Source organism: Culex pipiens, chromosome 3 (assembly GCF_016801865.2).
Source record: "Culex pipiens pallens isolate TS chromosome 3, TS_CPP_V2, whole genome shotgun sequence".
Lineage (NCBI taxonomy): Eukaryota > Metazoa > Arthropoda > Insecta > Diptera > Culicidae > Culex > Culex pipiens.
In genome coordinates, this window is record NC_068939.1 from 47,636,060 (window position 1) to 47,651,790 (window position 15,731).

Below are 15,731 nucleotides of genomic sequence, written 5' to 3' on the forward strand. Positions count from 1 at the left end.
GCCATTCGCCATGACGATATATCGGAGATCGGGATTCATGGAGAAAATTGGCCAGTTTTCTCCGGCTTAATCCGGTCCTGTTATAAAACCGGACCCAAAGACACCACCGTTTCAAAAGAAAACAAAACATTTATGACAAGGACTTTTCCAAATTTTCCCCAGCAACCCCCAGTTTGCTGCGATTTGTTGGCGGGTTTTAAAAATCATGCATGCCAAACGGCGAGATTTAAAAGTCATTGTTTATGTTTTTGACATTAGTTTACATGAAGAATTGAGTTAAGGTGGTCATTTTGTGCAGCTCTCAATGCCTTATCTTTTGACCTTCACAGATTCCCAATGCTCGATTTCAATCCTGATATATTCAACAAAAACCGGAAAAACTCCGTGCATTGATGTCACTCTTCATTTAGAAGAAGTTTCGATTTGATCGTGCTATCTTGACACACCCTGCAAATTGCTGTAAGTGCAACAACTGGCCAAAGGTATTTTAGTCAGAACGCGTTTGACACACGTACATGCACTACTACTATAAACAATAGGGTGGGTACGGATTTTGAAAAGTTCTCAGATCAAGTTCTGGTGTGGTTCCCCTTGTAGGGCATACCCATAGGGACTCTCACGCCAAATTTCAGCTCATTTGGTTGAAAACTGGCTTGTCTCAAGCGAGTTCAAGTTTCCATGGGATTTACTATGGGAAATTTTGAATTTTCGTTCATTCGTTCCTACAGGCTTAGGGAAAACATGTAGAAACTTCTAGGATGGCCAGAAATGAGCGGAATCGTCTGGAGAACAACTTTCCTAAGAGACCAGGCCGATTCGGTCAACCCCTATCGAGCTCAACGGCAATACATCCGGGGTTTTCGGAACCAACAGTTTTCCCCAGAAAAGCATCAAACTTTCCTTAGCATGCTATGAATGTTTGATGAACACCGCGACGCCACATGTCAAACAGCTACCACGTGATTTTGATTTTGCACCATAACAGTTTCTTTTCTTATTTGGAGGTTCAGAATACAGCTAAATAGCATGAGGATCACCATAAATGATAATTCTATAGTTCAAAAAGTAATAAAAAGTTATTCTTTATAGGCGATGCTAATCCACGTGGTAGCTGTTTGACATGTGGCGTCGCGGTGTTCATCAATCATTCATAGCATGCTAAGGAAAGTTGATGCTTTTCTGGGGGAAACCGTTGGTTCCGAAAACCCCGGATGTATTGCTGTTGAGCTCGATGGGGGTTGACCGAATCGACCTGGTATCTTAGGGAAAGTTGTTCTCCAGACGATTCCGCTCATTTCTGGCCATCCTAGAAGTTTCTACATGTTTTCCCTAAGCCTGTAGGAGCGAATGAACGAAAATTCAAAATTTCCCATAGTAAATCCCATGGAAACTTGAACTCGCTTGAGACAAGCCAGTTTTCAACCAAATGAGCTGAAATTTGGCGTGAGAGTCCCTATGGGTATGCCCTACAACCAGAACACACCAGAACTTGATCTGAGAACTTTTCAAAATCCGTACCCACCCTAATAAACATATTTAACTATACATAACTCTGGATTTCGACAACCAAATTCAACCAAACTTCGAGACAATGCACAGAATGGTCAGCCAAACAAAACGTGTTTATTATTGTTTACATTGCGTGCTCTAGCATTTTTTCAGGTCAAACTTTATAACGATCCAACGAGGTTTGTCGAAATCAAGTTTTGCTACGAATTGAATACATTCTTTTGCAATTCCAAAAAATAATAATTTATTTAGATTTATCTTCTTTTGTGTCCAGGTTGAATGTTATTTGCCGTCAAATAAATGTCAAACTCTCAAACAGTACCGAAAAAGATTTACTTTTTGATACAAGTTCTGAAAATTTGAACTAGTCAGCGCTCAAGTGGATGCTTAATAGTACTTTTTAGTTCTATTTTTTGGGTGATGAAAAGTAGGCATTTTTTTCATTTGAAAGGAAAGGAAAAGTAAGTAGTTTCACACCGGAGTTGCAAAAACAACTATTTTGTAATTCCGGTTTAAAAAAAAACTACTGTTCTTGATTTTTATCGTTGAAAAAAATGTTGAGTATTTCTCTACTTTTTCGCAAATCGAATTTTCTATTTTTTTTTAATTTGAATAAGACTTTGTCCATGCATTCTCTGTGTCAAAAGAAGCCTTCGGGGAACTTCAGATATTCTAATCACGAACAAAAATTGGTTTTTCTTGTCCATTTTCTTGCTTTTAACGTAAAATTCTAGTTCTACGACCTCATTTCAATAAAATTTGGGTGGTTGATTGCTTGTTAGTATACTAAATGCATTTTCTCAAAACTTCATCACTGCCATTTTGGCCGCCATCAAGGATTTTAAAATTCTAAATCACTTTAAAGTAGTAACTTTCGAGCTCGACGATGAAATAAAACCAACGAAAACCATTTCTTTTCGTGATTTGGTTATTCGAAGTGATTTTTTTCCGAGGCCTTCAGATAATCGAGTCTGGACTAGTACAAGGAAAAATAAAATCCTGATTTGACTTTTTATTGCTAAAAGTTGAAATTCGAAAAAATATCTGAAATATTATCAAACAAAACTAAATTTGTAAAACGACTGCTTCAAACCCTTTTAAAGGGTTACTCTTGATTATAAAATTATTTTTATGGTAAAGAGCAGAATATTTCACAAACATTTTTTAACATTGGATATCGAACCAGTAGTTTTCGAGATATCGCAAGATGAAAAATTACATTGAAAAAAACTATTTTTGCAAAAATGTAAGCTGTAAGAGGCTGTATCTCAGCAACCTGCAAACCGATAAAAAAATGCCAAAAAAGGAAAATTGTAGGTTAGCTCTTTAAAAATATTTCTTTTTTTTGCTAAATTACTTCTTTTGGAATGCGGAATGCATGGACAACGTTTCATTGAAATAAAAATTACAAAAAATATCACTCTGCTAAAAAAATCATCAAAGTACTCATTCGAATTGTGAAAAGGTATTCTTTTCAGAACATCGTCAAGCGCAGAAAAAATGCTGACAAGTTAGCTTTTCGCAACATCGCCAAGATCCTTGAAAACTTACAGAAGGCAAACATTCTAATTATCGCAGACTACTGAGACGCTGGTGACCTTAACTGCCCACCATTGAAAAAACGGCTAATATCCACTTTTGATAAAAACGAGATATTAGCACCAGGTGGTAGAGGATGTTCCAACGCATCTTCTAAAACTTGAATTTCACTGAAATAGTGTTTAGATTTGGCTGCCGATGCGAAAAACCAAACGGCTTATATGCCACTCTTATGAGAAATTGCCTTGATGGAGATTTGGTGACAAACACTAAAACGCGTTTTTCTCGGAATACTTGATTTGGCATAATAGCCAAATTTTCAATTATGGGCAGTTAAGTTACCCATATTTATGGACATAAACTATCTATCTGTAAAAAGTTGGAAGTCCTTAAAATATTTAGGATTTAATTTAGATAAATTTAGAAGTTCTCTCAGTTATTTTTTAAAGATAATTAGATTTTTGTTCAAATAATTGTATGACCTTGACATAACGTTACACAAAAATAAATAACTCGGCTATTTTAAATTTTTCTAATATTGAGCATTGTAGTCCACGAGGTAGAGGGTTTTTACCTTTGAATCTAGAAGGTAAAAGCTTTTAAAGATCACTTTTTTTTTCATTAAACTTAACTTTAAACAAGATAATCTAGAAATCATGTTTTTAAGTTTTTTTTTCGATTTTTTTGCAAATTTACATAAAATTGTATGTAAATTTAAAATTTTACTACTTGATTTACACGCCATCTTATAACGGCGTGAGAAAAATATTAAAAACTATATAATTAGGATGTGAAAGAACAAAAAATACTTGCACAATAAATTCAATTTCTCAATCCAGTTCTCAATACGATCTCTTGATCCCCAGCGGCATCCCACTGTCCATCCCAAACATCGTCGTTGGTGGTTTTTGGTGGTTTTTCGCTCTCCCCATTCTCTCTCGCTGGCTCACTTCATCACCAGTTACCGCGTGTGTGCATACAGCTTTGCCGCTCTCTCTCTCCCATGGTTCGGGTTTGTGTGGCGGACGGAACGGATGCACGGGACTTCATACTCACTTCAGCGGGGCCTGCTTAGACGGGACCCCAGCAGTGTGACTCAACTCCACACATCAGGGGCGCTCCGGGGGTGGTTTTTGAATTTTTACTGTTTTTTTTTAATTTTAATCTCTTTTTGGAATGATTTAAAAGGCGAGAAATGTTGATACTTCACCATTTTAAGAGGATAAGTTAAATTCTCCTTTTGTTTCAAATCTTAAAAAAAAACTTTTTTTTTCCAATTAAAAATGTCCCTCGAACCACCACTGTCGTAATCAACTGGCTTCTACCCGCCCGAGCAGCAGCCGGTGGAAGAAGTAAGTTGCCCTATCGCGATACGGCCGGGATCAATTTCAGGGGAATGAAGATGCTCTCCGCCAAACGCCCCTCGTCCCATTTCTCACTCCTTTTTTTTTCTTTTCTTTTGACCAGTTGAGATGTTTTAACCTACCGTAACTGCATCCTAACCACCGACACACACGTGTGTTGGTATGAGTTTAGTTAGTGATGATGATGGTCCCAGCAGCAGGTCTCGCAGAACTTGAGCGTTGTGTTCGGTGGAATACCTAGCTTGAATGAAATGTTTGGATGGGGCTCCTTCGGGGTCTGAGGCTTTCAAGAAAAGTGAAAGAGAGTTGATTGGAGACGGTTTTGTGTGTGTGAAGTGGTTTTCGCACTTTGATACGTGTGCGATAAACACGGAAGTTATGCATACTTTTAATGTTGTTTATATTTTTTGGATCATGTTGTATTTTAGATGAAAAGAGGCCTTTTAGGAGTATAATTCACAAGCTAAAGTTATCATGTTTTTGTTAGATAACGGTATGATGTAAATGGTAACGTTTTCATCAATCTTAAATAAAACATATATTCAATTCAATCTTTTATTTACTTCAAAAGTTCAACATTTTGGTCTGAAAAAAACTTGCAATCAACTAATAACATTAACATTTCATTTTAACATTTTAACAACTAGCATTTCTAGCAAATTATTAGAAAGCATAAAATTAATAAAATTTAGTGAATTGTAAGTAAGGCAATATGAAATAAAATATCATATATCAACAAAGTTACGAGGCACTTAAAACTTCTTTACAGAAATTGTTCTGTAAACTGATTTCTACAATCATCTACAGATTTAAAGAAAGTTTGAACACCATTTGGGCACTATACACATTTTGTGATGAAACATGTGGAAAATTATAAGTAAGACAAGAAAATCATGTCGAACATGTTGTAAGAAAGCTCATGAAAAAGATGAATATGAATATGAAAAAAAAATCCTAAACAAATACTTAATAAAATGCTAAAAACAAAGTTTGTACAAGATTTGAAATATTAGCAAAAATAAAACTATTTGTTTATAAATCACAATTACTTGCATGTCTCAAACCTAAGAATTAGTACTAAAAATTGAGTTTTGAAATTTCTTAGTATGAAAGTCAATATAAATTCTGAATTTCCGTATAACTTAAATAAGTTTAGTTATTGGGGTACACAACGCAACTGAAAAAAAAAAATTCAGAACCGGAATAAGCAATATTATTATATATTATATGTTTACATTGGGGTGCTCAAAAAAATGTTTTTAAGTGTTTTTTAAAGAATTTGTTCCAATTTTGAGCGAACCGATTGATAACCCATTGATACTAAGCGTTAAGTTGGACAAAAAAATGCTGTCCATACAAAAATTAAATTTTTAACCGCTAACAACTTTTCCGGATCGAGTTTGACATTTTTGATCATTTTTCCTTCAAATTTTACTTTTAACCCTAAGCCACAAGAAATCTTATAGAAACAGCTTATATTTTTTCCAGTAGTTGGAGATTGTAGAATACATATTATTAGAAAGTTATTTAAGTTAAATAAAATAAATGCATATCAGAATTATTAAAATGAAAGAGAAGAACCAAACAAATGAGAAGTAAAGTTTTTCGAAGAATAAAAGTTACATTTAAAAATCAGAATAAGTGAAAAAAGGCACAGTTTATAACTAGATGCAACATCCCGAAAAATGTTATTTACTCACATTTTCCAACTTACCGTTGATTGTTTTGAGCAGGAGTCAGCGTGTGCAAAACCTTTGAACATGGGAAAGAGTGCATACGAATGTGAACCCTGAATATAAAAAGACGCAAAAATAGTCACTCCGAGAGAGAGACACTCCACATTCCTCGCTCCGACTTGCAGGGGCAAGCTCAAGAAACCTTCACAAGAACGTTGTGATATCTGGAATAACTTGGATCTAGAAGATCCAGCAGTCGTAGCGGGAGAGTGAAATTTGTAACCACAATAATACTAGAAATCAAAAGTTTTTTTACAAGGTTGCAAAAACATTAAAAAAATGAAATTACAAGTCAGGGTTGCATTTCAACGCAGAAAAATGCATTCCAGTTTTCAGTTGATTAGACTTCTGTTTTCATTGAAATTTTTAAGTTTTTTAATAATATATTTTTTGGCCAAAATAAATAGGGATTACATTTTTTTGAATAAAATTTTATCTCAACACCATTAAGGGTGCACAGCAACGAAGGAAGTTGTTGTCTTCTTTTCCCAAAATTGTCAAACTTACGGACCCAATCCTGCAACAATGTGATTGTAAAAATAGTCAAACTTTGTTGTAAATTACTTTGTGGACAGTACTTTAGGGGATTTAAAAAAAATATTTCGATAGTACCCGTAGTTTTGAAGATACTAAAATGTCTGTAACAAAAATCTGGGTGCAAAAGCTCTGTTTGATGTGCACCGTTAATCAAGAAAATAGAGATTCCTGACACTTAGAAATAAATTAACAAAACAAAACTTTTTTGTGTCTCGTATCACATTGCTGCTGAAGCAACCGTAACGGATCGTTACTTAGGTAGGTTTATCAACGCCAACGCCGGGCAGCTATCTTCTTCCATGGGGACACTTTCGTTACGGCGGGGTTAATTGAAAGCAGGTTTGAGGTTAAGCCATCAACCGAGAGGGCAATCTTTTTGACCTGATGATTGTGTGTAGTGTGGCAAGTGTTATGCGATTTGTGGGCTGTTTAAGTAAATTTTACTGAAAGTTGTAAAAAAATTATTAAAAAAAATTTACATCTAAATATTCAATTTAAAATTTAATTCAAATTAAAAAAGATAGTGGTTAAATATCTGAAAATAAGAAAAATTACTAAAATCATTGTTTTATATTTAAGATTCATTTTAAGGATTTATTAAATTGTTTAAGTTTTTAATAACCATGATATCTCAGGTAAATGTATCTTTTCAGAATTTTAAAAATAAATTTTCCTGTCTCTACAAGTAACTTTCAACATGCATCACAATGGCCAAACTAACAATGATATCCTTCTTCCACATCCTCGAGCAAGACATTGTAATTTGCAGCTTCCACTAATTAAAACAACGCTGGGATGGGGACGAAAAGACAAAGGGGTCATGATAGGAGGAGGAGGACGAAAAAAAAACAGGAGTAAAAAAGTGTGAAATTTGGTCACACCATGAACCACCACAGCTCTTGTACTTGAGTTGGGCCAGGCAAATCAGGGCCACTTCTGGTGGGGCTGTACTGCACTGCACTGTAATCCTTGGCTTGCAAATAAGCACGATAGCAAACGAAGCAATGAAGATGACGACGAGGACGACGTGCTCAAGTGTCACAGCAGCAGCAGCGCTGATGACGACGACGCTACTGTACCAAACGTAAAAGACAAGAGAGAGTTGAGTTTTCCGCTCGGCTCCACTAGGTTCTTTTTTTTTTGTTAAGTTTTGACGAAAATGAAGATTAAATAGGAGAGCTTTACTAGAATCGATGTAGAAAGTTAATCTAAGTTTTTTTCTCAAAAATATAAAAAGGCTGGTACAATTATTTTTAAAAGTGTTTGCCCACCACCCCCCCCACCATTCAAAATCGGTCTGAAAAATCAGAGGGGCAAAAAATATTTTTTCAAATAGCTTTAAAATTTCAATGGAAATTGAAGTAAAATCAGATAAAATCAATTTACAATGCATTCCCCTGTGTTTAGAATCAGATAGTTTTTTTTTCTAAAATCTAGAGTAAATTTTCAAAAGGTCCTATGCGACAAAAGTAAACAAACTGAGTTATTTATTGCATGAAATTCTGCAAGCCGAAAACTACACTTTCCGCTGATCCAATTTATTAAAAGCCTTTTATTTTTTCAGTTATTGATAAAATACAAAACAACCTAAAACGATTCTCAATAAATTCTTCACCAAATAATTATAGGTCGTTTTACCACGTGGGAGTCCTATGTGCATTAGGGTCAAGCGTGCACATAGAACCTTAGCAATTCAACTTATGATTCATTTATATCATTTTTCAATTATGATGCATATACGCTCATATCAAAATGACCAAGGTGCATGATTTTTAGTTATTTTGTTTAGTCGTTTTTTATAAAACTCTGAAACAAAAATATTTTGCAATCTTCATGATTGTCCAGTCCTTGCGCAACGTGTAGTCATCAGCTGATCGAGAATATGAAATGTTTCAATGTTTGCAGTGCGAGAGAGAGAAACCGTTAGGAGAGAAAATCGACCAATCAGCGCTCTCGTCGTCAGCTGTCAGATAGGTGCTGGCAAAACATCCTATCCGACAATGTAAACAATATTTGGCAGAGTCGCATAGGACTTTTCAAGTTTTGCCAATTTGCAGTTGTTTCTATTTGCTTTTTTGTTTTAAAAGTGCTTTAATCTTATTATAAGCTGAATACTTGTGTCCAGGTAAGTTTTTCCTAGAAAATAATGCGATGACTGCGTTTGGGCAGCTGATAATTAAATTTAAAAAAAGTGTTTTTTGCGTTTAATTTCATATTTCATTCCAGATGTGTGGCGCCCGGGATTGGACGGCAACGTGCGACAGGACGCCGTCGGGACGAGGATTCGCCGAAGGCCATCCTGAACCGGCTGACCGGTCACGTCCCGTGCGCGGCCAACGGGTACGCCTCGCTGGCCAGCGTCGACTCCATGAAGGACTTTGTGGCCCAGCTGGCGCGACTGTCGCCCTCGCGAAGCTACATCGTCGTGCTGGAGAACGTCGACCGGGTGCGCGACATGGACCACAACGTGCTGCCAATGTTGCTGCGACTGCCGAAGGTGACCGGGCTGAACGTGTGCGTGCCAGTGCGTGCTGCTCGTGTCGGATTTGCCGTTTGAAAAGTACTTAGTCAGGACGGGGCTCGCGCCGGTAGTGAAGCTGTTTGTGGCCGAGTACAGCAAGAAGGACATTTTGGTGATTATGATGAACGATTTCGAGGCGGTGCGGGAGCAATTAAGGATTGAGTTGGAGTAAGGGTTATTTTGGATGTTTTACGGCGATTTGTGATACTGATTGGTTGTACTTTTTAGGTCTTACAAGCATGCCAACTTGTCGGAGGAGGAAATTGATAAGCATCTGAAGATTGTGGAGATGCTGACGCCCGATTTCTACGAAAACTACCTCAACATCTTCCTGAACGTGTTCTTCAAGGTGTGTCGCGACTTGAAGGAGCTGCAGCTGGTTGCGCTCGAGTGCTTCCACAAGTACTGCGAACCGGTGCTGGACGGGACGACTGCCGCGGACGACGTGACCCGGCTTTGGCGGAATATTTCTAAAACCATGAAACTTGCCCTCGGGACAATCTACATGCGCATGGAGAACGTCAACCAGGATTTGCTACGTCCCATCACCGTCGACGACCAGACTTCTTCGGAATCCGTCGAGCAGATGCATACGATGAAGCGGCTGGTGCAAACCCTGGAACTGCCCTTCTACGCCAAGTTCCTGCTGATTGCGGCGTACCTCGCGAGTCACAACGCCGCCAAGGAGGACAAACGACTGTTTATGAATATCACGGCAAGCAAAAGAAGCGCCTCCAGTCGGTCAACGCAAAGGCCGAGGTGTCGGAGAAGATGGCCACCCAGCTGGGACCGAAGGCGTTCACCATCGACCGGCTGTTGGCCATTTTTACGCCATTCTGGACGAGAAGGTCGGCCTGACGTGCAACTTGTTGGCGCAAATCTCAACGCTGATTCATCTCAAGTTCCTGAACTTTGCCTCCAGCGAGGGAACCATCATGGACGGCAGCGCGCGACTTCAGTGCACCGTAGGAATGGACTTTATCGTGCACATCGGCAAGATGGTCGGCTTCAACGTGAGACAATACCTGTGCGATTTCTTCTAAGCTTGCGCTTGCGTGTGTTTGTATTTATTAAACTAAACTTGTTACTATTTTCAATAAATATTCTGGTAAATCCGAGATGTGAATCGTTTCGCTGAGGGTGGTGACGCGGTACCGCACCTGAAAGAGGCCATTCTGGAGACACTGGTCGCGCAGCAGCAGGCAGTACGGGACGGCAATCGAGTCGAGATGGTGCAGCTGTTTGGCCAGGGAACGACTGCCGTTACGCTCGGAGCAGTCGAGCACGGTAAGGTTCGCTTTGCGCAGCACGTTGCACAGGTGTTTGGCACGATCTGCAGCGTGGCCACTTCGACGCACTGACGCAGCCGCAGCATACTGGGCCGAATCCTTTTACTGCTGGTTCGGCCCACCTTGAATCGAAAGTCCCCCAGCTCTTCATCGAGGGCGGCGGCGTCCGCCGGAAAGAGTTCCAGCTGTTCCAGCGTGAGTTCCTCTCCGCCAAGGCGACTCTTGATGGCGACGGATTGAACGCGCGTGTCCGCGTCCTGGCGGGGGCCCGAAATGAAGAACCGGCCCGGAACGCACGCGTATCGCATCCACCAAATCTTGCGCTGACGTTGGACCTTGTACATGAACTCGCTGGAGGTCGACGGGTTGATCAGGTATCGGCAGGAGAGCGTGTGACCGTGGTCCAGATTGAGGGTCAAGGAATCATTCAAGGGAACCTTCCCGTTCGCAAATCGCTCCTCTATTGTAACTCCAAACGGTACATTCGGATCAAAGGTTTCCTTTACAAAGCTCAGGTTCTCCCGCATCGGAATCCCAGAACTTCCTTCGTACACCGCTGTTCCAGCTTCCCCTCGTCTAAACTCATCTCTCAGATTATTGCGCAACATTCGTCCAATCGGGCTCACCTTAAAACCGTCCACAACATTATCCCCCAAACCTAACGCTACAAATTTATTATCCCTACAAGCTTCCAGCAGCTGCCGGAAGCCCACAACCACCAACCATCCCCCGCTCACTTCCTCGGTTCCTGCTCGTGCGGAATATTTCCCGGTGGCGCCACAAAGTTCTCCTCCTCGGTAACGCATGCGTTCCTCAGCACATCCTGCTGGATTTTCCCGTCGGACACGCGGTCCTCGCGCAGCGTCAACCGCTCCCGCTCCAGTACCGTGTTCAGCGGTTCTACGCCGTCGGTGTCCACGGACAGAATCTGCGACGCAAACTCGATCGCGTCCTCGAACGTCCGGTGGGCCTCGGCGCTGTCCAGATCCACCAGGCTTAACCGCTCCAGCAGCTGCACCGTTTGGGCGTCCACCGGGATGCGGGTTGGTGTCAACTGGCCGTCAATCGTAGATTTGTTTGGACGCTGGGGAACCTTGCTCGGATGTTTAAGCTCGTGGAAATTGATCTTTTGCCGGGTGCTCTTGTCCTGCGTCCCGGATAAATCGGCCGGCTTCGTTGAGGCAAAGGTCCTCACCAGCGAGTGGAGGGTGCGCCCCGGGGGTGGTCGTAGATGGAACGGAATTCCAATCATGTCACACGAGGAGCCGAACTACGAAGGAACACGGGATTGATAAGCTGAATGTGGGTTTGTTTGCGAGAGGAGATTCAGCAGTCGTCATCGTCTGTAATAAAAATTAAACGCGAAGAAACGAACAAATTACGAGCTGTCACCGTACTGTAAACTCGAAAAAAAAACTTACCTGAACACAAGTGTTTCAGATTGACAAGAATAAAAACACTTAAAAACGCGAAAAAAGCAAAAAAACAACCGAAAATTGTCAAAACATCACAAGTTCTATGCGTACTCTGCAAAATATTATTTACATTGTCGGATAGGTCGATTTTCCAGCACCTATCTGACAGATGCCGACGGAAGCGCTGATTGGTCAACATATTCTCATAACGGTTTCTCTCTCCCGCTCTGGAAGCATTGAAACATTTCATACTCTCGATCAGCTGATGACAACACGTTGCGCGAGGGTGGGGTAAACATAATTATAATAAAAAAGTTGTTTTATTTTAATCAGGATTTGAATTTAATTTGGAAAAGTCTTATGTGCAATGTTACACGAATTAGGTCCAATGTGCTAAGTCCTATGTGTAAAATTTGTCCTATGAATCGTGTCCTATGTGCACTCACAGGTCGTATGAAACAAATTGCTTTAGAAATCAGTTTAAACTAGACTTTTGATAATTCCCGTAAAGTGCACATAAAAAGCATCGATTTAGGTCCATTTTGGCGTTTTTAGAATTCAAAAATACTCAAACGTGTTTAAATAGGATTTAAAAATCTCACACAAAACTTCAACATGAAATTTCTCAGAATGAGGATTTTGCACATAGGACCTTTTGAAAATTTACTCTAGAAATTTTTGTTTTCGTCAAATCTTATCTTTTTTTGAAAACTAATGATTGCAAAACAACAGAACTAGTGTGAAATGAATTTTAAAACACTTTTTTTAGTCTAATGTTGAAAATGTGGCATGGCTTGCTTTTAATTTTTTTATATATTTTTTTTGGCCACCAGCATTTTAGTTACCGACATTTTAGTATTTTGAAAACTACGATTTGGTTGCTCTGCACCCTTAATCATAATAGTGAAAACATTGTTTCACTCAATTAAAATTAGTTCAAATCGAAAAACGGATTGGCAGTTTGACACTATAAGGAGTTGAAATTAGTTGCTAAGTTAAAAGTTTTAAGTGTTATTGAAATATAATTCAAAATAAGCTCCAGATTTATAGGAAATTTCAGTATAGCACCAAAAATTTGTATTTTTATGAATCATAATAAATTTATAATGAATGTTGATCTAAATTGTAGCTTTTTATTCTCTAAACCTTTAATTTATATACATTTTATTAATAGTTTATAAACTTTGTTAAACAAACATTTGTAAATTATACAAATGAAGCATTACTAGCAAGATTACTTAACTAATGGTCAATTTGACTAATTCAATTGAATTTGCTCTCTTTCAGGCTGAAATTTGTAAGAAACACAGTAACTTTAACAATTATCCCGGTTTATTAAATAACTACTTTCATCGAATCTATTTTATTTGAACTTTTTGTGGCCTACATTTTTTTTAAATATAAATGAGAGATGTCTTACTGTTTCAATGCACAGTGGTCCAGATCGCAAAATCAAGTGGAAAATGGATTTTCCGAAAAATTGTGAAGTTTTGGAGCTTCGGTGTCTTCAGAAGAGTTATTGCAAATGAAAAAGGGCAAATTTTGGTTTGGTTTAGAATTAGGATGGTTCACGATTAGGGTGATTTTGAAAATCTTACTTTTCAGGGATATTTATGGGAATTTTTTCGTATTCTAAAAAGTTGTAGGGCCGCCAATCCAAACAACTTTGTCGAAGTCACCAAAATTTTATCTCGCAATCTATGCCTTCTACGACCAAATTTAGAGAAAGCATCTGAACAAACCTCCAAAAATCAGTTTTTTGAACGTAGCAATTAAAGGTTAAGTTTTAGAGAAAAGTGATGTTGGGAGCACTTTTAGAGCTCTGCAAAACAAACATTTTTATTTTTCAACAAGTCTATTTGCACTTAAGGGCTAAAAGTTACAGCCATTTTAAGGTAATTAAGATGCAAATATAAAACTCAAATATCTCAAAAAGGTGCTGGCCAAATTTTTTAAGCGACAGATTGCATTTGACAGAGCACTATAAACGCTGAAAAATCCCAGGCGTATTTTTCTTTAAACTCGAGATATCTTCATTCGAAAATGTATAATTTTCAAGGGAAAAGTGTATGGTACCACCCTAACAAAATTGGAAAATTGTCCAACTATACGTTTTTCCATGTAAATTTGCCCGCTGAATCTGAATCTGCCCTCATAATTGAGCCATAGTGTCAAAAATTTGATTTTTGGTCATATTTTGGGTTGCTATGTAAAATTATCAGAAAAAACCTTGAGCCTAAAACTGCATATACAGTCCAGGCTTGGCCTTAGAAAAATTTCACTTTATTGTTGGTTTAATTTTGATTATAGAGCTTAAGTATGACCCTTACACTCCGCTAAAGTGATTAGGAATTTTAAAATTCAAATGGCATTCAAAATAGCGGCGATGTAATATCGAAATAGTAGTTTATGCAACAAGTTGCAAAAAGAAGATTTTTTCAGCACGAGTTGTACATTTATCCAACGAGGTTTACCGAGTCATGTGTTTAGTAAATTCATCGTTCAAAACAAAAAAATATTGAAAAAAGTTACTTTCGATATTAGTGTTGAACAGTTCAACTTCAGCACCCATTTCAGTGCTGAAAAGTAGAACTTTTCAGCACTGTTATTGAAAGGTAATTTTCCATTCTGTTATTTTTGTAGGGAAAAGTAGGCCGTTTCGTTTCTCCTGAAGGACAAAAAAAATTGACAGTTTTACAGTGGAATTGCAAAAAAATGCTTTTTGTAATTTAATAAGCAATTAACTATTCAAATTTGATTTAAATGAGTAAGAAAATACAAATCACTAGATGAATACTGTCCATAATTCGACTATCCGAAGTTCCATGCAATCCTTCGAATAGTCAAACTTAGAATAAACGAATTTACGGATAGTCCAGGCTTCGGATAATCTAGTCTGGACAGTAACAAGGAAACGGTGTGTATTTCACTTATGTTTTTTTTTATTGCAAAATTTTTTTTTGCAATTTATATTTTCCCAAAGCACCAAATCGGTAAAAAATCCTTTGAAAGATTTTTTTTTTTAATTTTCACATATCATTTTTGTATGGACAGCTGCCAAATTTGTACTTTGAACAAACTGGTGATGCAAAATGGCTTTTAGGCATACAAAAAGTATCGAAAAGTTTCAGTCAGAAACATGCCAAAAAAAATCGGAAGGCCGAAATCTCCCTACTGGCCGCTCTCCCCTAAAGTCTCAAAACGGAATTCGCCTGCAATCAAGAAGATGAGTGCATTCTGTGGCAGTCAAAAAGAAAAAAAGCAGAACAAGACCAAGAGGCCTCTCTAACTTGGCTCGCTCGCTGACTGGCTGGCTGGAGCATCATAAGCTTAAGCATAAACCCATATCTGGCCTCGGCATGAGCATTGAGCCCTCCACCCTCCTGATGTCATGTTCGCACGTGTACCGGCTGTGCCATTTCTAGACGATTTTTTTTTTCAAAAAAAGCAAAGGGGTCCCACCAGGCGATAGAGGGAGAGTGAAAAAAGGTGTAAAAAGTACGTGTGTAAAGTTTTCTGATCTAAATGACTTTATTTTTTGATTATCACACCCTGGCTGGCTGTGAGAAGCCCCGACCAAGTGAGTGGGGTATTGTTTTCATCCCCCACGGTGTGCTGCAGTTCAGCGACTGAGGGGTTGTTGTTGAATGGCTTCCCCCTAACCCGTTTTGTAAGAGTGCGGCGAGGGGGAACGACGACAACAACAACGACTAAAAAAAAGTGGGCGAAAAGTGACGGGCTTATTTGTCACCATCAGCCCAAGCAAGCAGTTAGTGGTCGTGTCGCGTCGATTTATTCCTGCCAGTCCTCGTGACCTCTCT

The 15,731-nt window shown here is 38.7% G+C and overlaps 1 protein-coding gene and 2 pseudogenes across 1 annotated transcript; 1 reads left to right on the top strand and 2 right to left on the bottom strand.

The window, feature by feature from the left end:
* Positions 1-7,505: 7,505 nt before the first annotated feature.
* LOC120412579 (origin recognition complex subunit 5-like) lies at positions 7,506-10,249 on the top strand (annotated as a pseudogene).
* Positions 10,250-10,276: 27 nt separating this feature from the next.
* LOC120412645 (DNA polymerase subunit gamma-2, mitochondrial-like) lies at positions 10,277-11,436 on the bottom strand (annotated as a pseudogene).
* On the bottom strand, positions 11,309-15,329 carry LOC120412578 (glutamyl-tRNA(Gln) amidotransferase subunit C-3, mitochondrial-like). Its single transcript, XM_039573088.1, has 3 exons — positions 15,318-15,329; positions 11,365-11,765; positions 11,309-11,318 (listed from the first exon to the last, which is right to left on the bottom strand). The coding sequence occupies exons 1-3, from the start codon at positions 15,327-15,329 to the stop codon at positions 11,309-11,311; spliced, it is 423 nt and encodes a 140-aa protein (XP_039429022.1).
* Between the last annotated feature and the right edge of the window lie 402 nt (positions 15,330-15,731).